This window comes from Pezoporus flaviventris, unplaced genomic scaffold (genome assembly GCF_033815535.1).
Source record: "Pezoporus flaviventris isolate CSIRO_AGI_PZ_B2104156 unplaced genomic scaffold, CSIRO_AGI_Pfla_v1 ptg000023l, whole genome shotgun sequence".
NCBI lineage: Eukaryota > Metazoa > Chordata > Aves > Psittaciformes > Psittacidae > Pezoporus > Pezoporus flaviventris.
Genome location: NW_026892571.1, coordinates 5,256,301 through 5,280,399, shown reverse-complemented (window position 1 = coordinate 5,280,399; position 24,099 = coordinate 5,256,301). Strand labels below are relative to the sequence as shown.

General features: G+C 49.2%; 2 protein-coding genes and 1 long non-coding RNA gene across 5 annotated transcripts in view; 1 reads left to right on the top strand and 2 right to left on the bottom strand.

The window, feature by feature from the left end:
* Positions 1-251: 251 nt before the first annotated feature.
* On the bottom strand, positions 252-1,180 carry SMIM33 (small integral membrane protein 33). The gene has a single exon (XM_061457222.1). The coding sequence runs from the start codon at positions 780-782 to the stop codon at positions 375-377; it is 408 nt and encodes a 135-aa protein (XP_061313206.1). The 5' UTR covers positions 783-1,180; the 3' UTR covers positions 252-374.
* A 2,256-nt stretch (positions 1,181-3,436) lies between these two features.
* On the top strand, positions 3,437-21,798 carry ECSCR (endothelial cell surface expressed chemotaxis and apoptosis regulator). 2 transcript variants are annotated; one of them, XM_061456470.1, is made up of 11 exons: positions 3,437-3,591; positions 12,532-12,573; positions 13,007-13,057; positions 14,315-14,371; positions 14,871-14,918; positions 16,779-16,853; positions 17,455-17,553; positions 18,771-18,869; positions 19,479-19,515; positions 20,821-20,920; positions 21,462-21,798. In XM_061456470.1, the coding sequence occupies exons 1-11, from the start codon at positions 3,534-3,536 to the stop codon at positions 21,468-21,470; spliced, it is 675 nt and encodes a 224-aa protein (XP_061312454.1). In that variant the 5' UTR covers positions 3,437-3,533; the 3' UTR covers positions 21,471-21,798. The 2 variants fall into 2 exon arrangements, with proteins under 2 accessions (XP_061312454.1, XP_061312453.1); XM_061456469.1 differs by having other exon boundaries at positions 14,258-14,371.
* The window catches only part of LOC133270882 (uncharacterized), a 131,785-nt gene continuing 111,739 nt past the window's right edge, over positions 4,054-24,099 (bottom strand). Inside the window, exons 2-4 of one of the 2 annotated variants that reach the window (XR_009743952.1) lie at positions 13,069-13,389; positions 5,762-5,868; positions 4,054-4,245 (exon numbers count right to left, since the gene is read on the bottom strand). This is a non-coding gene — a long non-coding RNA (uncharacterized LOC133270882). Of the gene's footprint in view, positions 4,246-5,761; positions 5,869-13,068; positions 13,574-24,099 lie in introns of those variants that run through there. The other variant, XR_009743951.1, reaches the window with a different exon arrangement.

The following is a 24,099-nucleotide window of genomic DNA, read 5'->3' as shown; positions in this document are numbered from 1 at the left end:
GCAACTTCCAGCTCCTGCCAAGGGGATGAGCACAGGCCCAGAGCTCCCCAGCTGGACAAGGACCAAGAGCTCTCCCGGCCACTCCCAGACAGCGTGGGACAGGTAAAACCAGGGCGAGAAAAACCAGATGCTAATGCTGTCCCAAGTAGGCTGAGCCAGCCCCGGAGCCTGGGCTGGGGACAGCAGCACCCCAAGGCTGGACTTGTGGGGGCTGATGATGAGTCAGCACAGTGACATCAACCCCCCCACTGAACCTGCTGGGGGAGAGACACAGTCCTGGGGAGCAGGAACCGGTGAGTCTCGGGCTAAGCCAACATCCCAGTCACTGCTCATCCCGTGGGACACGGTCCCCCCAGCCCTCCCCAGGTGGCCCATCACAGGTACGTGATCTCGATGACATTGGGCTCTGCGCTCCCGCAGGTGAGGTGGTGCTTGCAGGAGCACTGGCAGCTCACACCGGCCAGGTCCCACGGGCAGGGCTGGGCAGGCAGCTTCTTCTGGGAGCCCAGCTTCCTCCAGTCCGTGAGGTGCACGCCGTTGTCCATGTCCTGCGGCATGGGCTCGTGGTACAGGGTGATCTGCACGGTGCGGAGGTGCGGGCCATAGTGCACCACGACGATGATGAAGACGGCCAAGAGCACGAAGATGAGGACGATCACCGAGATCATGGGCAGGGCATCGGACTTCTTCGTCACGCTCCTGACGATGGTGATGGGGGTGAAGGCGGCCACGTCCTGGGGCTCAGGCTGCCTCAGCTGGCTGCTGGGAGCGGAGGTGTTCATGGCTGAGCAGGCTGACCTGGGGCAGGGAAACACGGGGTGGAAACGGGGTGACCACTGAGCAGAGGCCGGCTGATGTCCTGGTGTCCTGCCCTCGAGTCGGCAGCTCCCTCCTGCACCTGCAGCTGCCAGGGAATGGGGTGGCGCTGTAAGTGTCTGTGGGATGGGATCAGTTTATCTGGGGTTGTAGGACGCTGCCCTGGACACACTCAGCTGAGGGTGATGCTCTGCATCCCCTCAACCTGGACACCTTCAGTGGGGGGCTCTTCCTTCTCCACGACCTCACAGACTCATAGAATAAACCAGGTTGGAAAAACCTTTAAGATCATCGAGTCCAACCATTCCCCCAGCACTCAAAACTCCACCACTAAACCATGTCACTAAGGGCCTCATGGACATGGTTTTTCACCCTCCCCTCTTCGCCCCCAGCCCCACAGTGCTCATCCAAACCCAAACCTCACAGGAACCCAACCCCACCAAAACACCCCTGCCACAGCCACAGAACCCCATGGGAGCCAGCACGGGTAGGGGGGGAAGCAGGGAGGCAGAGCCCTCCCCAGCCCCGCAGTGGTACCTCGGTGTCCCTGCTGCGTGGGAATCATCATCTCCCGCGGGGCGCTGAGGGCAGCCGAGCCTCCGGATGCCTCAGGGCTAGGTAGGAACAGACTCACCTCGGAAGCTGCCACGTCACGCCTGGGCCCCGCACCCCCCGGGAGTCCCCGGTGCAGAGGAGGAAGCAGCGGCTCATCCCAAGGGTGCTCCGGGTCACTGCCACCCAGCCCGGTGCCACATCAGCGCCGCGCCCCCTCCCACGGCGCAGCACGCACCCACGGCTGGAAAACCCTTCCTCTCCCGCGCCGAGACAAGGGCCCTTTGTGCGGGCTGAAAGGCCCCGCCGCCGCAGGAAACCTCCCTCCTTCCACGTGTGAGAGGTGGGGTGGTTCAGAACCCACGGCACCCTCCCGGGTGAGCTCTGCACAGCCCCACGGAGCACCCACACAGGGCTCGGGGCTGCAAGGACGCTCACCCCGAGGGATGGGGCGGCTCCAGGGTTGATTCTTTCTGCCTGGGGATCCTGCTGCTGTGGAAGGACCATGCCAGTAGCAGGGTGAGCCCACGGTGCAGCTCTGGACACTGGGACCTGCTCAGGGTCACAGGCAGGAGCCAGTGCCAAGGCAGCGCTCACACGTCTCTCCCCGCACACAAGCTTGCAGGGATGCCTTCACGCGTGGCAGCAACTATCCCTGCATGCAAGTAGGTACCATCCCTCTGGTCCAGGGATACTGTGCCTGGTCCAGGTCCTCCACCACCTGAAGTGACCCTGAGCACATCTCAGAGCAGAAAAGCTGGATCCTTGGGTGTTTCAACCACTACAAAACACGTCTCCCCATCTTTTCATCCCCAAACAACACTGCTCTTACCTGGAGGCTCTCAGCAGACAAGCTGGGGTGAATATATGGGCTTTGTCTTCCCTGCACATGGAGAGGATGGAGTGGGAAATGCCTCTTCCCCCATCCAGCCCGGCATCCAGAAGAGATTTGCCCATACGTTAGAGCTTCTGGGAATCTGCACTCATTTCAGGATTCAGTAAAACCTTAATCTACAGCATAATCTCTGAGCATCACATCTGTGCCAGGGAGACAGAAAATGATGGGGGAGGCTGCTGACAGAGGTTTTGTAAAGGCAAAACTGCTGTGGGATGCTGCCTGCTTTTGGCCTGATGGTTTGCTTGTGGGTTTGGAGGTGTTTGAGGAGACCCACTGAAATACAAGGTGCTGCACAGGACACAGATCTCTCCCTTCACTCCTGCTGCATTCTCCCAGCCATGGAAAGCAAAGACATTGCCAGCAGCATATATCACCCCTCTGATGTGCTGCATGCTGTAAAGGAGCAGCTCCATCGCCCTCAGCTGAGGCTCTGCAGCTTTCCAAGGGCTGGACCAGCCCCTCGAGCCAGGAGACAGAGTGCTGTGGATTTGCATCCTCAACACCTGCACAGATCCTCCAAGCCAGGTGGACACAGGCACCTTTCCCACATGGGGACACCAAGACCCTTCTCCTCCCCCCAGACATCCATTTACATCTAACCCAGGGCAAACTTGTTTACCTCTGAAGTTCAACCTATGCCAGCATGGGATAAATGGGATGTGCACAGCAAGGTTGGGGATAAGAAACCAAATGCCCCAAATCCCTTAGGCTGGATGGGGGGCAGAAATGGCCCAGTTTCCCACTTTCGCCTCTTGGCAAGGAACAGGGATTAGGATAAGCCAAAGTGCTGTGCGCTGCATGTCTTGTAGGGAAGGATGCTGCTGACACTTGAAAAGCAGCATCCCAGAGCCAGCATTGCAAACCCAGCATCCAGGTGCCCAGACTCACTGGAGCTGCAGAGGGAGGTACAGGCATGGGGCATCAAACAAAGCATCTCCCAAAAACCCCAATCACCATAAGGCAGCTGCCAAGGCCCAAGGCAGGGCAGACCCACTGTGCCACTGTTCTCCCCCACTACCAGAGCTGAATCCCCCCACCAACTGATGGCGAGGTTTCCTTTGCATCGGCAAGCGATGTCTCACATCCTCTCCGACCATAATGGGCTAGAAAACACAGTTCCCCTGTGGATTCAGCCCGTTTCCTTCTATTCTTTAACAGGAAGCTCTGTGAGAGTCAGCCCAGGCAGGCAAATCGCTCCTCACCCTCTTGTTCCTCCCGGGATGGACAGAGCCTCAGCAGGGCTGCACAGCCACAAGCCACAGAGAAGATGCTGGCTCCATCCGTCCATCCGCTCCTCTGGCTGTTTGGCTGCATGCTCTTCCGAGGTGAGGTGCTCCTCAGGGGCTGGATGGGTGGATTTGGGGTGCCCGGCTTCATGGGGGGCATCAAAGGGAACTGCCAGAGGTTTGAACATGTAGTAGCTGCCATGGGAAAGCTCAGCCTTTAGATTCAGGGGTGGCAGGGGTCAGGTTGATGGGAAAAGTGTGGCTGTAGCAGGGGTACAGGGTTTATTTGGAAGCACTGGAATGAAATAACTTGTACCCTGCTTAACAAAAGGAGTGTTTCTGCTGTGCTTTGTGATGCTGAGGCATTTTGTTATACGTGACTTTACTCTTATTTGACAAAAGTTACAACATTTAAACATAGAGGATGTTGTTTTCTCCAATAATCTTTTATCCTTGACCCATTTTAATTTTTCCTCTCATCAATATGAATACAAAAACCACCTGCAGGACTCACACAGACCATACCTCGTCCTTACTGTAATAACCTGCTCCTTTGCAGGACTCACACAGACCATACCTCGTCCTTACTGTAATAACCTGCTCCTTTGTGATAACTGTGCTTTAAGTTCTCTTTCCCACGTGAGTCGTGGTTTGGGATGACGGAATGGGTTTCCTGCTCTGAAGGGTGACAGGTTGTTTTTTCCTGCATCATCAGGCACCTCTTGCTTTGCTGACAGCTGTAGTAGCTGGGAGCTGAAACACATTCAAAGGCATAGAGGCTGAAACAGCATCACTGATTCTAATAGACAAGCACTTAACAAATAACGTGTCTCCAATCCAAAGTTTTTATCATTAAACCATACAAGTTGCCTATGGATTACAGCTGCTGTGCTGGTAATAATGGCAGCTTTAAAAGGCAGAGAATGTAGAAACCAATTCAGTCAGTAGCTGTGTAATACTGAGCAGTAACAGCACATGGATTGGAAAATTCCTCCCTTCATTAGAGAGCAATACTGCTGGCTTCAGCAGAGGGGTGAACTGTGCCTGGTATGAGACAAAGGGCTTCAAGGCCCCTTGGCCGTACTGTGACACTCCTTAATGCCTGCCTTAAATGCTATTTTTCCTCTTGAAGCTAATTGGGATGGTTGGTCTGGGGCAGGAATGCCCAGGGGTGGTCAGGCACCTTCTCTGCATCAGGCTGAGATCCAGCGCCCTGCCAGTGCAGGACCCTGGCTGCTGCAGCATCAGGTGGAAGGGATGCCATCCTCCATCCTCAGTCCTGAGGGCATCACTTTGTCCTCTGCACTCTGCTTGAACCCCTGGGGCAGAGGCTGTTCTCACCAAGTGTGTGCCTGGCAGCCAGTGCTGGACCCCAACAGGGTCCTACAGATGATAACACAGTGCTGGTGCTCACTGTGCATCCATTGATGCTGTGGTTGCACCTCTCTGGCTTCAATCACAACCACCATCCTTCCCCCCTCCCCATCATGTATGCTGTCTCACTTGGTTTTTTGCATTGATCCAACAGTTCTGAAATGGCTTTTTTAATTGTATGTGTAATTTTATATCAAAGGCACTAAGGGGGTGTAGTACTTGGGGGGAAAGCTTCTATGCAAGACAAGGATTAGCAAAGGGGGCAGAGGCAGGGCCAGGGATACCACTGGTTCCCTGACACATAGGCAGCTGGAGAAGGGAATGAAGGACCTCAGGAGAGCTCAGTGGTTGCCCTGCACCCAAGCAGAGTGCAGGGAGAGACAGAATTTGCTTTGGCTGGAAAATAATACCTGCCTGTTCCCACACAGACCTTGTTGCTGTTGTTGTTGTTAGGGGTTTCTTGTCTTAATTTTGTTCATTAATTTATTAATGAATTTATTAGCACTTCATTTCAACTTCTAAGCTCACAGTTATTTCCAAAGGAAGGTTCAAACACTGCTCCTGTGAAATGGCCCAAGTGGGAAGGTTTGCAACATTCCTAACCTGGTTTCCCTCCCCCACAAACACTCAACAGTAATTTTGTCCAAACAAACCTCTTCCTATGAATCGTTTCCATTACAATGGGCAGGCGTTTTCCAGACAAAAGAATTCCACTGAAAAATTCCTTCTCCAAGCTGATGAGAACCCAGCAGGATTTTCCCACTGCTCTCCTTACTGGCTGTGCTATAGCCAGTGAATGGATAATGCCACGAGAAGCACAGCGTATCAAAACCATGTATGCATTCCAATATATATATTTGATCTAATCAAAATGGGGTGCAGCTAGAGGACAGACCTTCAGCTATCAGAAGAGCTTCCAGATAGAGTACTCCCATCCTTCAACCAGGGCATCCAGTGCATCCTGAAGCCGATTCCTTGGCCAAAGGAGAGGCCAACGCAACCCTGACGTGGTGAACAAGGAAGGGAAAGCAGGAGGTGGTTAGGCAAAATGTTTGTTCACAAAACAAACTGCGCCCTTCTAGTAACACAAAACGCCACAGATGACGCTGCAAACCTGACTGAAGCAGCCGGGGATGGTTTCCAGGAATTATGTCCCATTTACAATACATGAGTCAACACCAGCTGTCCTTGGAGGGGATGGTGCTGGTAACCCAATATCAGGAATGCCAGGAACTGCTGGCAAAACCAAGGTGTGGGCTTAAGCCCAAGGCTGGAAAAGGGAGATCTTTACCCTGTGTAGTACCTCAGCTAGGTAACCTCATTACTCCACTTAGGAGAGGAGCCCACTCTGCACAACCAAATCACCACAACAAGAAGGAACCCCTCTTTCAGGCTTTCTCATATTTCTGGGTTTTGGGGTGCTGGTTCTGCCTTTCAGCTGCATCATCCTAGCAGAGCAGAAAAGATCAAAATCCCCTCTTGGCTGAGGTGCTATTGGAGATATGAAAGGCTCCAGGAGACTTTGCCCCTAATGCCGGTAGCTCATGAAAATGCTTCAAACCTGAAAACACCAGGGATGTGGTTCAATGGCTCTGCATTACTAGCAGGTGGATTTCACAGCTTAGGGAGAAACTTCTTACCCATTGCTGGTAAGAAACCAGTGCCTTGGAACCCAGTACCTGAGATTCAGGGTTTGCTGGTCTCAGGCACAGAGATGCTGTGGGCACTGGAGCCAGGCTGAGAAAGCTGGGCCGGTTCAGCCTGGAGAAGGCACCATAACTGGAGACCTTAGAGCAGCTCCAGTGCCTAAGGCACAGGAAACCTGGAGAGGGGCTTTGGACAAGGGCCTGTAGGGACAGGACAGGGGGAATGGCTTTAACCTGCCAGAGGGGAGACTGAGATGAGCTCTTAGGCAGAAGCTCTTCCCTGTGAGGGTGCTGAGGCGCTGGCACAGGGTGCCCAGAGAAGCTGTGGCTGCCCCATCCCTGGCAGTGTTCAAGGCCAGGTTGGACACAGGGGCTTGAAGCAAGCTGCTCTAGTGGAAGGTGTCCCTGCCTGTGGCAGGGCTTGGAACTGGGTGAGCTTTAAGGTCCCTTCCAACACAAACCAGTCTGGGATTCTATGGAGTGATTTCCTCCTCTGAAACTCCAGACTCAGTGTCAAACCCAAGGAGCAGCATAGGCAGAAGGGCAGGACCCACATCACGAGCACTAGAAAGAGCAGCAGCAAACCCAGAACTCTAAACCAAGCAGGTTATAGAGGAAACTGGAACCATGAAGTAGCTGGGAGGGTGAAGCAGCTTGGTAGAACCAGTGTTTCCTCTCCAAACACCACAGAGCAGTGATGGTGCAGCCAGGAGAAAAGCCACGCTGCCTTGCTCTTCCATAAGCAACCACTTTTAATGGAGAAACCAGACCTCACCACACATGGTATGTTGGCAGAACCCACTCCATACACACAGTTCCTCACACTGTTTGTATCCTGGCTTGTTTTCTACATTCAAGTGGTTTTTAATTGACTTCCTCTAAGACCTGCTTCCAGCAGAGCTCACCAGAGAGGAGCACAGAGCATGATGCTCCCAGAGGATGCTCAGGCCTGGGCACTGCCCTTGAGGAGGAACACAGGAAAGCTGAGATTGATTTTAATTGCTGATGAGATCCGGGTTTCATTCCTGGCTCTTTAAACTTTCCATAACACCTTGGCCAAGTCATTACAATTCAGAACCACTTGGCAGCAAGCTCCCAACCCCCCTGTGTTACTTGGGAATTAGACTCTTAAACACCTCTGTGGATCTGGGACCTGATTGCAGCTGTCAGTTATCCTGCGGCATTACAACACTTCTCCTCTCTCCCTCACAGTTCCCACCTTATCTGCTGCACAACCCTTGAGGCAGAGGCAGCTTTTTTAGGCACTTCATAAAATGGGACCTAGGCTTCTACAGAGCTCTCTGCTTTCCAGGTTTCCTAATACAGGGTTCTTTTTTCCCCGTGAAAGCCCTAAGAATTGGGTGTTGCTCTTCTCTGCTGCTTCCACAGCTGCTGTGTTTCACCCAGGAAACAGCTGCCCCTGCTTTAAGCAGTTGGTGCGTTTCTGTCATGGGTCATTTGACAGAAGTGAGTTGAAAAGTCTGATTTTAGGCTGCTGGGTCTCTTTTCTGAAAGCATATGTCCACACAACCTGCAAGCAGAGGTTGTACAGCTCCCGCCCATGCCATGTAGAACATCTCCACAGCTCCTCCCAGCCCTGCCAGGGAGCACAAGAGCAATGCAAGTCCAGGATTACACATCATTGAGGCAGATAGTTCCTATCCATCACCAGCTCTGAGAGGACAGGACCAGTCCCAGGCCCTGCACCTTCATGCTCATGCCAGAGATGCCCCCTGCAGCTCCATCCCTCTATGAGCACAGAATGGACAGCACAAGCCTCCCAAAGCTGGACCCAAACCTTGCTGAAGCATTCCCAAGAGCTGGCCCAGGTCTCTGCTACAGCAGTGCTGTTACAGAGGCTCTGACAATGTTTGGGGTTTAAATGTCAGTTCCTCTCTTTGGCCTGCAGCTGGAGAAACGTCTATGATTGCCAAGAATAATACTATAGCAGAAATGTGTAAAATTCACCTTTCTATTGGTTTACATCATTCTCTTTTTGTGCTGAGGAGCAAGCGGGGTGAGCTCTGGGAACATCACTGTGAGAGAAGGCCTCATGGAAAGGCCTCTCTGCGCTAACACTCACATCTGATCTCGTGGAACTACTACAAGTAACAGAAATCCAACATTCCCCTGCTCATCCTATGGAAAAAATAACCCAAAAGCAGCTAGCACCAAGTGGGAGCTGAAATGCACCTGCAGCTCTGATGCACTCCTGTGTAGCCCTGTGGATAATCATAGAATAACAGAATCATGGAATAGTTAGGGTTGGAAAGGACCTTAAGATCATCCAGTTCCAACCCTCCTGCCATGGGTAGGGACACCTCACACTAAACCAGGCTCTGTCCAACCTGGCCTTGAACACTGCCAGGGATGGAGCATTCACAGCTTGCCTGGGCAACCCATTCCAGTGCCTCACCACCCTCACAGTAAAGAACTTCTTCCTTATATCCAATCTAAACCGCCCCCGTTTAAGTTATAACCTGTTACCCCTTGTCCTGTCACTACAGTCCCTAATGAACAGTCCCTCCCCAGCATCCCTATAGGCCCCCTTCAGATACTGGAAGGCTGCTCTGAGGTCTCCACGCAGCCTTCTCTTCTCCAGGCTGAACAGCCCCAACTTTCTCAGCCTGTCTCCATACAAGAGGTGCTCCAGTCCCCTGATCATCCTCGTGGCCTCCTCTGGACTTGTTCCAACAGTTCCATGTCCTTTTTATGTTGAGGACACCAGAACTGCACACAATGCTCCAGGTGAGGTCTCACAAGAGCAGAATAGAGGGGCAGGATCACCTCCTTCGACCTGCTGGTCACGCTCCTTTTGATGCAGCCCAGGATACGGTTGGCTTTCTGGGCTGCAAGCGCACACTGAAGCCGGCTCATGTTCATTTTCTCATCAACCAACACCCCCAAGTCCTTCTCCTCAGGGCTGCTCTGAATCTCTTCTCTGCCCAACCTGTAGCTGTGCCTGGGATTGCTCCGACCCAGGTGTCGGACCTTGCACTTGGCATGGTTAAACCTCATGAGGTTGGCATCAGCCCAGCTCACAAGCGTGTCAAGGTCCCTCTGGATGGCATTCCTTCCCTCCAGGGTATCAACTGAACCACACAGCTTGGTGTCATCGGCAAACTTGCTGAGGGCTCACTCAATCCCACTGCCCATGTCACCAACAAAGACGTTGAACAAGACCAGTCCCAATAATCAGGAGCTTCCCATTCCAGCAAGAGCAGAAAGCTGTGCTTCCCATCATAAGTCCCTCTGCAAACTCCCCGTCTCCACCTAGAACTGCACGACCCAGCTATAAATCACTTGCACCCAAACAAGCAACAAATATCTTGGCCATGCTTATGCTCAATGGCAAATCCTTTGAATGGCTTTGATGTTTATTGCAATTCCAGCTGCGCTGGCTGCATCCCGGTTATTATTGTTAGCTGTTTATACAGCCAGGGCCCGCCGTGGACGGGAGCAGGGGCTGTGCTGGCAGCAGCACTGGGAGGAAATGGTTTCCAGCCCCGTTTGCACGAGAGTCCCCAGGGATGCCTGCAGGGAGCCGTGACGCGTGGCATTGTTGGTACCCATCCTGCTGCCCAGCCCCACGACACGGCTTGTGTCTCTTCCTGCTTTGCACATGTATACCGCCCTCCCATGTTATTCCACCAGGATGCTAAGCACCCTCACCAAAAGAAAACACCTAATAGAATAGAGCTTTTGATTATTTGAGTTGGCAAGGCAGGCATAACAAGCAGCAGTGGCCAGAAGTCAGAGCCAGACCTGCTCCACTTTGAAATAACAGTGGTTGTGATTAGAGAAGCCAGGGCCATTTATTCCCAAGTAAAGTGTCAAAAGGGGGATCTCTTTGATCCATCTCTAGGATTCCATCCCTTGGCCTCTTCACAGCAAAGTTCAAATGTGGCAAACAATGGTGAGTACATACTTGGCCAGGTGAACCTCAAGAACTGATCATAGAATCACAGAATAGTTAGAGTTGGAAAGGATCTTAAGATCAGCTAGTTCAGAAATCCTGCTTTTACATCTTATTCACAATAACCCCCAGGTTTAGTTTTGCAAAGGGAGAACTCCCATGAGCCAGTACTCTGGTGTGAGCTGCAGTGAAGGGCTGAGCTGCGGAGGAAGAAAGTGTTGAGCATGAGCCTCTTCCTTTAGCCCTAGCACCAGGAATACTGGAGCTAGCCCATGGGATAGCCCCACCAGGGATGGCCATACAGGACAATGTCATGTTCCTTGCCCTCACCTTCTTCCCATCCCTAGAGGCTCTGTTCAAGCTCCCAGATTTCTCCTCAACTGCACCAAAAATAGGGGAATAAGCAGGCAGCCCAGCATCTTTATTCGTTTTTTCCTTTGACAAAGCCTAAGTGTAGACAATAGCCCTTTCTTGAGCAATTCTGGATGCTTTTATGTGCCATGTACACTAAAAAAAATCACCTGTGATCATTTCAAGAAGAAAATGTGTTACAAGCAGCTACTTCTCATGGGAAAACAAGACAATGGCTTCTGCAAGAGAATTTAGAAGAAAGAGGAGCTGTTGGAGTTTGGCAGCTGCTAGAGGATATTGGCTCCCATGATGATCTCAGCATGTTATGTTTTGTGCTGAATGTATAGAGTATCCTATGGCATTTGGAAACCAACATCCAGAAATTGAGTTTTAATGCTAGTTAAGAAGAGGAAGCCCAGTGACAAAGAGAAAACTTGGCAAACTCTCAGCATCAATGGAAACACCCCAAGTCATCACATGCTGGGCACTGGGGAGGCAGCAGTGCCCAACAGCCTCCCAGGCAACAGGGATGCATCCCCCTCCCTCAAAAAGAGCTTCTCTACCTCTTTAAGAAGGGCAACTGTGTGCCCTGAAAGATCTTTTTCTCCATTATATTAGTTGATTTAGTAAGTGAGGTTACATCTACCCATAAACCTGTCTATGTTACTGAAGTGATGCTCATTAACGCGTTCTTCAAACCCTGTGGAGAAGGATATCCTACAATTCTCCTACACAATCACTCCCAGCAATTCACTATCTTTACATTAAGGCAGTTTCCTATTGCCCAGCCTCCCTTTTCCTTGATGCAGTTAAAAGTCCTTGTTTTCTGGGCCTGTTCCAAATGGATTTAGAAAACAAATCAGTCCCTTCCTTTCTCTGTAATTAAAGATTTGATCACGCCTTGTCTCTCATCAACTAAACTAGACAGTTCTGCCTGGCTAGTAAGCCAGAAAAGAAAAGTATGGGAACGATCTGAAAAGTCAGGTCTGGTTTTCACAGCCAAATCCTATCTGGAAAGAGACCATGTTTTATAATGTATTCACTGGTGTTTACACACTGTTTTGGTTCCTGTTTGGCTGGGATCATTGTCATAAAGCCTCAGACAAAAAAACAATTACAGCTCCAATGCACTTAGATGAGAAGAATGAGATCAATCTGGAGCTCACTACACCCAGACAGTCCCAAGGGGTGAGCTCTGAGCCAAGCCCTGATAACCAAACATATGCTGGATGCTGAAGATCTCATCCCAGATACACACCACTGCCAGGGCAGTCAAATGACCTCTTTCAGACACCTACAGCACAGTGACCTACCACAAAGTTCCTCACCCACACTGGCTCCTGGTAAGAAATGGGATGTTGCAGGTGGTGAGGCACTGGCACAGGCTGCCCAGAGAGGTTGTGGATGCCCCATCCCTGGCTCATGGGGGGCAAATGACCCCACTGATTTAATATGGCCTTGCATTTCCCCTGTAGCAGAAGATGACATCTCCTTGAAGGGTCCTGCTCTATCTGGGGAGGAGGGCATTTATCCTGGCTGAATAAACTCCACTCCTAACTTATTCAGAACCTTGCAATTTTGCACTCAGTATTCGCTGCTGCTTCTTTGCTAATGCTTTTGGGGAAATCACGTATTTTAAAGTCAATACTACAGAAGGTGAGGAAAACCCAAACCATACAACCAGAAAGAACACCAGTGCATTAGTGACAGTCACAGATTAGCTCTGCTAAAACTCTTATTCTTTCATTGCAGGTACTACAGCCTCCACAGAGTCCTCTGTCCAAGCTGTTACAGGTACCTCCTGGGTTGTGATCTGCTTATATGTCTATTTGGATGTGGGGATGCAAATAGAGCACCCTTACATAGGAACTCCCACCCACTGAAGGACATTCTCCAAGGACCCTGCATTGCCCACCTCTGCCTGCCCCACTTAACCATTCACCACCCCCAGGTCTCCAGGGGCCATGGAAGCCACCACGTCCATTTCTTAGCAGTTAACACACTCTCCTCCATGGATCCCCAGAGCCAAGGTCCCTTTATCCACATGTCTCTATAGCCACACCAGTGACAAACCCTCTCCTTCCCATCTGTTTCCTTCACCTTTTCAGCTGTCACTGTCTACAACAGCCCCTTTCCGGCCCATCCTTCAGCCCTCCCCATGGGGAACCCACTAACAAGGAGCATGCATAGGAGAAGTCACCTCCATGTCTCTCTGCTTGTGTTACAGGTCAATCCCAATCAACAACTGACAGTCCTGAAGTAAAGAACCATACCTCAGGTAATACTCACCTGGAGACCTCAGAATGTGGCTCAGGGGCATCCTGGCTTGCAACTGTTCTGACCTTCAGCCTAGCTGGGCCATCCAGCAATAGATGGGGCTGTGCAGCAGCAGGTTAGATGAGGACAGTGGTGGGGAAGAAGGAAATTTAGTGATATAAGGGCTTCTGACCCAGCCAGCTCACCCTAGAGGGACCAAGGTACAGGTGTAAGAACAGGGGAAAAAAATCCCTAAATTGAACAGGGAGAAGCAGAGTCATTAGGTTAACACTGCCTTAGCTCTAACTTGCAGAATCATCATAGAATCCCAGACTGGTTTGGGTTGGAAGGGACCTTAAAGCTCACCCAGTTCCAACCCCTGCCACGGGCAGGGACACCTTCCACTAGAGCAGCTTGCTCCAAGCCCCTGTGTCCAACCTGGCCTTGAACACTGCCAGGGATGGGGCAGCCACAGCTTCTCTGGGCACCCTGTGCCAGCGCCTCAGCACCCTCACAGGGAAAACAGAACAAAAACAAACATGCACACCCCACCCCCCAAAAAAAAACCCCTTAAAACCATTTTTACTCTTTTCACATTTTTATCAGAAAGCCAAGAAAAGTCTAGATGGGATTTCCCTGTAAATTCCAAGCTGGTGATCCACTCTTCCTTGCAAAGGGCTTACTGAAAGCCTCCCCCCACCCCGCATCTTGCTCTGGATCATGTTCATGCTATGGAGCTTCAAGTAGCAGGTTGAGGAAGATGGCAGAGCTTCCAGAGCTGAATTATCTGTGCTTAAGAAACTCGCCATGAAACAAAACACAGGAGTTAGTACTTCAGATAACAAGCAAGCAAATACATCAGGACCCCACAGCCAGATAAAGTGTCCAGTGATAAAAACACCTGCATCTTCTAAGCAGGAAAAAAACAGTGGCAAAATAGAGACTTTCTCCACATGCCTCCTGAGCTCTGTGAGCTCAACATCTCCATATACTAAAAAAGCAAAAGCTAATGCCAAAGCACAAGAGCTCCCTGACTCTGAGCAGGACAAAGGCTATTTCCTTCTCTACGCAAGGAAATCTGCCCATGCTTTCCTAGCAATTACCCATAGCTCCCAAGGAGCTTGAGGACTCTTTGCAATAGCCATGCCCCACTCCAAGCTGTTTCTGAACAGAACTTGAGGTGAGCAGAACCCTTTGAAGTAACACTACACTTCCTCTACAGAGCCTTCAGTAAAATCAACACCACCAACTGACTTGAATCTCACCTCTGTGGGTCCAACTACTACAGCCAAGTCCTCTTCCTTCACAACAACACTGCTAACATTGACTGTGCAAGGTAAGCATGGAAAGCTCTAAATTTTGCTCAGGTAGAACCTGTTTGTGTACCCTCTTTATCCAAGCAAAACTGGAGGCATCAGAAAGACTGGGCTACTCCATGATATGCTACTTATTCAGTAGCAGCAATTTTGAATCTGAGTCTTTGCTAAAAGAGCTCACTCCAGCTCCCTAGAACCACGGGGCTGGACAGAAGTGTTACCTAGACGTGGCAGCTACTCAGCAAGCTCATATCAGAAGAGCCAGATCATGCTTTACCAGGTAATAGTTTGTGGAGGAGCTACAGGCTCCCCAGCAGACCTCTCCCAAGCTCACCTCCCACATACACTCTCCAAAGTAACTGCACAGCTTGCTAGCTGGACATCTTGACACTAGTTTGGAGGGGAAGCCTCATGCAGACAAAGCTTTTTTCACTCTATAGAAACCAAACAGCTTTCCACAGCACGATCAGTAGCAGCTTCAAGAGTTAATTCTCCTTTTCCCATGTTTTCTTCACCCAGATGAAAAGCCTACTGGAAGCACAAGCACAGCAACTTCACCATCTCAAGGTACTTTGTCCTTTTATAGAGTAACAATAAGTTTAGATCATTTCATGGCAAGTAACTTACCTGGTTCACGTGGTGCAGGTTACCTCAGCACTAGTCTAGCTTGGGGTTGAGCAATCAGTAACACCCAAAATCATGTCTGGTATCCCTACAAGCAGTGATCAAACAGAGGACCAAGTGCACTTAACATCTTTCACCTGGGATGAACTTGAACAGTTGAAAGACTGATCTATGCTTAGAAAAGGGAGCCCCTTTAACATCCTTCTAAAAAGAATATTTCTGCTTTTGACATTTTGCTTAACCCAACCTGTAAGCAAAAAAAGACCAACAACTTGAGCATTCAGTGAGAGCTTTCTCAGAATAAGAGCAGAACCCAAGGGAGGGGAAGACTGGAATCTGCCAACTGAGCTGATTCCCCATTAAAGATTCAGCCTAAAAAAAACCCTGCAGTGGTCAAGACAAAGTGTTCTGCCCCTCCAAGCCCCTCTCAGATCTTCTCCAGCGCAAGCAAGGTTAAAAACCTGTGGTCAGCTCTGCCTGCACAGATGTCCAACCAGCATGCCTGTGCCCAGCCAAGCCAAGAGCCCCTTGCAGCAGAGCAGATTGCTATTAATTATAACCCTGCTTTACACCTGAGAAGCTCCATACATCTTTGACTATACAGATGCTTCCAAAAGTGAGATCTCCTGTTGTGTGAGACCCACCATTTCCCAGGGATGGGGTATCCACGTCAGACTCAGCAAACCACAGCTTCTGCCCATCACCTGTGGTTTCCAGAATGAAACACAGAGTTTGATGAGTGGTGAAAAAACCATACAGCAGCAGCCCCTGCTTCTCAGGGCTGTTCTGCTCCACGTGGTTTCTGAGCCAGTTAGATGTGTCACTGCATACCCTTTCCCCTTTACACAGCACTTCCCCTTTTCCTTCTGACTTTTGGCAAAGCTGCATTCCAAAACAGTGAGGTTTTGTGCAAGCCAGGAACCCCAGTTCAGCTGCACACCGTGCCTGGTGCAGCGCCAGGAGCTGCTTCACACTTCTCCAGGCATCGCATACTTTTGGCCAATGCTGCTGTTGAGAAATGGGGACAGAAAAGGAGGAAAGATCCTATCTGACCTACAGATGATCTTCTGAAACATTCAAGTATCATTTTTAGTCTCCTGACAGGGCCTGTAGCTGTTGAATAAGGTCCATGCAGACAATCTGGCAGTTCCACACACATCCAGAAGGCAACAAGGACTTTCTTTTCTCTCTGTAGAAGTGAGACACACAGGCTAGCTTTACATTTGCTTGCAGAGGCACTGGAAGCAGCTGGCACAACCCAAACAGCCTCATATTAGCCAGTTTATCCCACTGAGAACTGGAGTCCTTGCTCAAACCGACCTCTACACTGTCACAGATGGTGTAACTCAAACTAGCTTCATTACTTCTAGGTCACACAGGACAGCATATCCACTAATTCCAAGTGAAAGGGCAAGCTGAACAGTCAATTCACGCCCATATTCTGCAGAATTTCTTCCCCAAAATCTCAGTGTTCATGAGCAATAGCAGATCTATAACCTTCCCAATTCACTCTCTCAGTGTTCAGTTGCTCTCTCTGCCCCAAAACTGCATCAGGGGCCACAGAACCTGATGAGTTAATACAAGGGTATTTGAATTTTGGTTCCCTGAGTTTCTATTTGGACATGGAAAATAGTACAAAGTATTTTTGGTGGGAAGGTTGTAGCCTGATTATAAACTCCACATATTCTCAGATATTGCCAGCATTACCATGAATCCATTCTCCTCTCCAGCATGCCCATTAATTCTTTTGGTTATGAGATGATGCTCAAGGACAAGACTCACATTCCGTGTTTCTCTATGCAGGTCAAGAGCCCATGAGAAGCAAGAGTACCACAGCATCAGTAACTCCAGGTGCTTCCTCCACTCTCTCACAGGGAGGTAATTACCACTAGATATTTTATAGCCCTTTACATAGCCAACAGCAAGCCCATCATACTATCTTCAGGGCAGCATGTTGAACAGCCAGCAAGTACCCGAGGGATGCTCTCCATCCCATTTAGCCCTTGAAAAACCTGCAAAGCTCCACAGAAGCAGCACTTCAGGGCAACCTGTTGAGCCTGGGAGCAGTGGTTGTGATTTACATCAGGAAAGGTGCCCTATGGCAAAAGGTTGTAACAGGAGGGAGATGGGATAAACTCTCCACACAAACACATAGAATCATAGAATGGTTTCATGCTCAGGTTCCTGAAGGGGGCTGGAACTAGCTGACCTTTGAAGATCTCTTCCAACCAGTGGTACTTCATGATTCCTCACTGGGGACCCTGCAGAAAACCCTGCGGAGGTTCTCAGTTTGTTCACAAAAGGCAGCCTGACTCCTACCCAGGTCTTGGTCACTTTGCTGTTAACATGGATGCGGCTGGTCAGGATCCATCATTATTCTCTTCAAGCGTGAGTTAGGTCCTCTAGCACTGCTAGGAATCCTCTTCCTAACCATGAAGAAAGCCTTTTACATAAAGCTTCCTTTTTCCCTCTCTTGCAGGCACCTCAAATCCAGTCACCCCAACACCAATGTCCTCCGGCTACCTGCCTGTGCCCACTCCAACAGATGATAAATCCCCACTGACAGTGGCAGCTTTCGGTAAGGTCTTGTGCAACCTGAGGAGAGGAGAGGGGTCTCTTTCACTTGGACACCCATCTTCAAAGATGCTTCCCTCAAGATAACTCCACAGTTATGCCTGATCCTGGAGTTTTCAGGGTACAACCATCAAGAAACACTTGTCACCAGCAGGCAATAAAGCACCTAATAAATAACAGTCATGTCCAGTATACAAGGGACAGACAACTTGGAAGTCCATCACAGCTACACCCGAGTTTGAGATCTTGCTCTCAGCACCAGCGTTTGCCCCAGCTCCCTGTTAGGGCAAGACCTGGGCACAAATCATCCTATATGCCTTGGTTCCCCTGGTAGGGTCTAGAATAAATACAGTACCTGCCTGGAAGCTTAGCCATATTATTTTTACCCTTCATTCCCATCCCGCCTTCCTGCTTTCCCTTGTGTATCTGCACCCTGCTTGGCAGGAAGCAGTCGAATCTTCCACATGCTTCAGATTATTGAAGGATGGAACAAGAGATGCCATACCTTAACCTGGCACTACATTTGAAGACAGGCACAGAGTAGATTTAAGAGACCCATTCTGTCTTGGCCTATACTGTCCCCCTTCTCCATGAAGATGAGCAAAAAAAGCCAATTTACTCATTTATATCATACTAAAGGAAAAAAATTGTTATTTCAGAAGCATTTTAATAGTCAAGTGTTGACTTCAGAAGTATCATTTGCTTGTATCTTCTAAGGGAAGCCACGGGAAGTCCTAAAGCAATCTTAACAGTGCAAGATTCACGTGCAAAGATGAGTTTGATTTATTGAGGCCCGACATCAGAATCAGATCTGGACTTAAACACTGGTTTATTAGACAAATAACATCACTCACAGTCTTTAGCTTGTCTCTCGCTATTACATTACATATTTATCTGACTTTATACACCTTTAGGATAAGATTTACCAACTGTAGTAGGGATATATTGACTCCAGTCAATCCCCAGTGCAATCAGCTGACTTCTGCCCTCCTGGCACTGCCTTACCAATTCAGTAATCAGAAGCCCTTTGAGGCTATAACACAAGAGGATAAAGCCATTTGCTGTAGTGACTATTTACTTCTCTATTAACTACCATTGCTCATTTTAATAGCAACACTGATTCCCTACCCAAGTTTTGAAGACAAAGTCTCTCTGCTATTCAGAAGCCAAGGACAGGCACGTTGTGATATCAATCACCAACAGTCCTTTCTGCATCCCCAGGTGTCATCAGCTTCATCGTTATCCTGATAGTGGTTGTGATCATTCTGGTCAGCGTGGTCAGCCTGAGATTCAAGTGTAACCGCTCAAAGGACTCAGAAGGTATTTACCTGGGCTGATCTGTCTTTCCCTAATCAAAAAGTCATCAGTTTTCATGTGGATTTGGCAATTCCTAAAAGATGCTTTTAAAAAGCTTACACAGTGCTGAGGTTTTGAAGCCAAACTGGAACACAGATTCAGCAGTTAGGAATGTGGTGTGACCACCTCTTTAGAGTCCCAGCCCAGGCCCATCTGCACAAGTGAACAGCCTGAAGTTTGCTGCAGTTAAATGTGCAGATTTGCAAAGGTGAACAGCTCTTCCAGCTAAAATCACGGAGTTTCACACTCCTTTTTCCCTAGGAATTCTATTTCCCACTAAGCAGTGCCCACTAGAGGGCAAGGCTGCTCCACAGCAAGGCTAATAACTGCCAAAGACCAAAGGATCCTAGAGACTTGACTGTACAGGCAGCAAAGCTTTCAATCCTGCCCATGTGTCACATTAGTTGAAGAATTCTCTCTAACCAACTCTCAAGTACCCCCCACGGTGTCTTTAATCTCATTTGGATTTCGTTTATAACCCCGTACAACGTGATTCGGTATAACTGACTTACTTTACTGCTTAGCTGCGATGTTTTCTCACCTGTCCATCACCAACTGCTTTTCTCCCTCCAGACAAACAGAAACCAGGAACCTCCATGGTATCAGAGAGGTAAGGCTGCTCACACTAGTCATATTCTATTGAAAGTGCCAATTTTATTCTAGACCTACTTTTAGCACAGAAAAGTGTCCGCTTTGGTTATTTCGTGTGGAAAGCAGCATTTCAAGACATCTTTGAAAGAGGTAAAAACCCCCAAAATCAGCTTTGATAGCACCTCATCCTATGCCTGATGGAATCCAAGGTAGAAGTTCAAGATTTAGGGGGCTCATTTCAAAGCTGCACTGTTACCTGTGAAGACTCGGCACCTTCCAAAAGCAGTTTGCTTGTCTTTCTTCACCTAGATACAGACTTAAAGTCTAAAGTTGGGTTTCTGGATCTTAAAGTGAGATGAAATCAGGTCCCCAAAAATATCTTCCAAGACACCTATTACTGTTATCTACTAAGTACAGAGGCTTTTGAAAGAGAGATATCAAGTGGAGGACAGTCCATCTGAACCCCATGGTCCATCCCTGCTACCAAAGAAGAGGCTACATGTGAGAAAGGAGCAGGAAACAAGAGCTGGAAGGGATTAAAACATGTTGCTCCTACTTTTCCAACTGACTGTTTCCTATCAAAGTCATAAATTCTGCTCTGGCAAGAGGCAAGGGACACAAGGAGCAAAGTCCTGAAGTATTTAGGTGCCAAATCTGCATCAACAGTTTCCAAATACCCTTAATGACTGCAATCTAAGTGATCTGAGGCCACTGAGGCAGCATATGTCAGAGAGCTATGCTCCCAAGGGCACCCTAATCCCCAGAGTCATCCAGTCTCCACTGCACTAAATGCATATTCCAGCCCTCAAGGTAGGTAAAAAAGGAGAATTTTTACCTTCCTGACACTTGTGACTTGTAAAGAGAGACACTGCAATCCATGAGCAGCAGCAGATATGAAAATACCCAGGGCTCCCCTTGAATGACAAATAAACCCAAGGGTGTAGGACAGAAGGACACGGTGATGTTTCCTTTTGTTCCAGTTCTGGTAATAGCTGAGTCACTGACTACCAGATCCAAATGGCTGAACTGATTCTGCTTACAAGCAGTGACACAGGTGACAACAGCGCTTCCTGTAGGGCAAGCCAGCACCACATCCAGATTTGCCTCGATGCACTGCCTGTTACCCCAGAGATCTCCAAACCTGTGTTCAGATGGGGATGGGAAATCTGGCACTAAGGACAGGCCTGAATCAGGACAGCAGCTCAAAAGGAAGGGCAAGTCACCCCTGGCCCCATGCACTAGGCCTGCTTGCCTCCAGCTGGGCACAAAGAAGCTTCCCCCCTCATTTTCCAGAGTGGTTAATGCTGCCTTCTCTTCTTGACAGCTGCTCAGCAGGCACAAGCCAGAAGAATAACAGCATCACCCTGATCTCCATGAAGAACATCAACATGAACAACAGCATGAGTTACCCACCATCAGAAAAGGTTTCCCTTCTAAGCCTTGCTTTTTAGAGAGTTATCTGGGGATTATTTCTCTTGCTAGATAAGAACATGCCCTTGAGGTATTTCTTTGTTCTCTTATTCCTTCAGAAGGATAGTAAAACCCAGCTACCATCAAACTCCTGAAGGTCCAAACTGGTTCTAGTGAGCGGTGAAAAGTCTGGGTATCTATTCCAGGTCTATTCAAGCTGTCTGAACTCAAGGCATCAAGTATATCTCATGTATATAGGCGCCATCCCCTAGGGCCAGCCACTAAAGGCAGAGGGATCTGCCATTAAATGAAGAGGTAACTAAGCTAGCCTTTGAGAAATCAAGGTCTCACCCTCTAGTCCAAGCTGACCCACTCTTTCCCCACAGGAGATGCTGAAGCACAGCCCCACCTGTACCCTCAGACTCATTCCGCACAAGTAATTCACAGCATTTTCAGTCATTTTAAAGCTGGGATGGAGTTTGAGAGAACAAACTGCTTAACTTCTTTTGCCAGCCAAAAAGGCTGCTGATGCACTGTATTTTGCTCTTTTTGTAGGTGCTATGAAGCCAAGAGCCCAGAGCTTGAAGCTGACACAACCAGTGATGACTTTCCACGTTCTTTTTATTATGTTTTTAGGGTTTTTTTATCTTTAGGGAAGTGCAAGAGTGGACTTATATATAAATTATTATGTCCTTTCTGATCAATACATGTACAGTAGCATCCCACATAGCTTCCCCACCTGGGGTCTAAGGGCTTTCTCCAGTTACAGCCTGCCACGCTCAGTGGTTGATATCTATTTTTTTATAAGCCTTCAACACTCAGATTATTCGAGCAGCAAGAACCACCAAGGCACCATCTACTTCACCAATAAACTGCTGCCTTAGATTAATGGCCTCTGTAGTCTGTGCAAGCCAGTCACAAGCTTCTCAATCAGTCCAGCCCCACATTCAGTCAAACCCCTGCACTAGAATAGCATGATCTGAAGCTGGACGCCTAATGGGACTTAAATGACCAAGTGCTGTGTCAAATTCCAGCACAACTGCTCCAAGCCCCTTATCCTCAGTACCCTCATCATCCCCACAGTGGTGGGGATGACCACATCCACCTAACTCACATGCTTGTTGTGAGACTATGTTAATCTATGTCTGTAAAGCATTTGGAGAGCCACGAATTAAAGGTGCTGCTGAAATGCAAATTGCCATCTGAAATACTTGATTATTAATAACTGAGCTGCAGGCAGGCAGATTGCTATCTGCCCACAGGTTCAACATGCTCAAAGAAGACTTAACAGTGAAGAACAAAGTCTCTGCATAGACAAGGTTTTATCTGAGTGTAAAAAGGAGTGGCTGCAAGCAAAATGCTGAGCTACCTCAGCCCCTGAACTTTGGTAGCTCATGTTTTTTGGGAGAGCTTCCACCTTCTATACCACTGCCCTCCCAGAGCTTCCTGCTAGAGCAGAAAAGCAACACCCCCTTCCACAGCACCAAGAGCCATTAGTGCACCCCCAAATCACTATGATCACAAGAACAGTCCTCTGTCAGGCTCCACAGTGCAAGAGCCTGTATTTGGAGCCAGCTGGTTCACAACCTGAGCTGGCTCAGACCCAGCTGCCAACTACTCACCACCTACAGCAAAATACTTACAAGCTCAGCGAGGAGGATGATAGAAACATCAATACCCAACCTCCACACAGCCGCAAGAGAAACGTGCTGTCAGGTATTTCTGGAGGTCTCGGCTGCCTTACTGAGCAGCATAACATACCAGAGCACTAATTCTACAAGTACGTTTGCTTCTGCCCATTTTCACCATGAGTCCTGCTTGCAAGCTTCACCTTCATCACCTACACAGTACTTCATCTTCCTGGCAGCAGCACGCTAAGATACTGCCTTCTCATAGAATCCCAGACTGGTTTGTGTTGGAAGGGACCTTAAAGCTCATCCAGTCCCAACCCCCGCCACAGGCAGGGACACCTTCCACTAGAGCAGCTTGCTCCAAGCCCCTGTGTCCAACCCGGCCTTGAACACTGCCAGGGATGGGGCAGCCACAGCTTCTCTGGGCACCCTGTGCCAGCGCCTCAGCACCCTCACAGGGAAGAGCTTCTGCCTAAGAGCTCATCTCAGTCTCCCCTCTGGCAGGTTAAAGCCATTCCCCTTGGCCTGTCCCTACACACCCCTGTCCAAAGCCCCTCTCCAGGTTTCTTGAAATCTCCAGACCTCTCCTAGCATGAGCAGCAACATCCATCAGCCCTGAAGGTAAATTGTGAAGTCAGGAAAAAAAGACCTAGTCAAGCACTCATAATAGGCCTCACTGCACACACTCCCCCGCACAGCTCAATGGCACATCATAACTTAGCCTGATTTCATTTTATAGGATGGGTAAGGGATGCTCACTGGAACGTGCACTGGTAGAGGTAACAATGCTTTGCAGCTGGCAATGAAGCGTTCAGCAAAATAAACGCAACACATCTACACAACTCCTTCTCAGATCCACCCCGCTTCCTATCTTTAACACATGCACCAGATAACTGATGAGCTATTCTGAAATAAATGAGGCTTTTCTGGTAAAATCCCTGCCCAGTAAGGTGGCATCACTCACCCAGCCGCCCCCAGGCAGGTGAATGTGTTTAAGCCCAAGATCCCAGGAGATTCTGGGTGGATCCAGATAGCTCCAAATACCAGAGACCTGTGACACGGTGCATGGAGCATTAAGAGTAGGTTTTTAGTCCAAGAAGACACCACAAAGGCAGCAGGTGAGTACTTGTAACACCAGACTCGTCACTGAGTATCCAGCTTTAACTAATGTTAAATGTCTGCAGGAGGGCAGACACATCTCCCCAGACCTCTAAAGGCTGCCCTGTTGGGACCCTCCTGCTGCTTTAGTTCTCCTTCCTTTGACCTGCTTCTTCCCATACTAACCTAACCTTCTTTCCACCCACAAATAACTTGCACCTGCTCCATTCTGAAACCAGTTTGCACCCAAAGCCAAGTTCCACAGGAATCAGCACCAGAGGTGACATGATCCCCAACTTCCATTCGCTGCTGCTCACGCGAGGCCTCCTCCGAGCTGCTGTGCTCCCACAAAAGCACACTGGTGCAAGTCAGCAGCTCCCGCACACCACAGCTCCACTCCTTAAGGAGCATTAGCGCTGCTTTAACTGCCCCACGGATGAGGCAACAACCAGCAGCGCACGGAT

Coding starts and splice junctions, on each gene's coding strand:
- SMIM33 (XM_061457222.1), bottom strand. CDS start 782: ATGAACACCTCCGCTCCCAGCAGCCAGCTGAGGCAGCCTGAGCCCCAG.
- ECSCR (XM_061456469.1), top strand. CDS start 3,534: ATGCTGGCTCCATCCGTCCATCCGCTCCTCTGGCTGTTTGGCTGCATG. Junction 13,058..14,257: donor AGTAAAGAACCATACCTCAG/GTAATACTCACC, acceptor CTTCCTCTACAG/AGCCTTCAGTAAAATCAACA. Junction 16,854..17,454: donor CTCCACTCTCTCACAGGGAG/GTAATTACCACT, acceptor CCTCTCTTGCAG/GCACCTCAAATCCAGTCACC.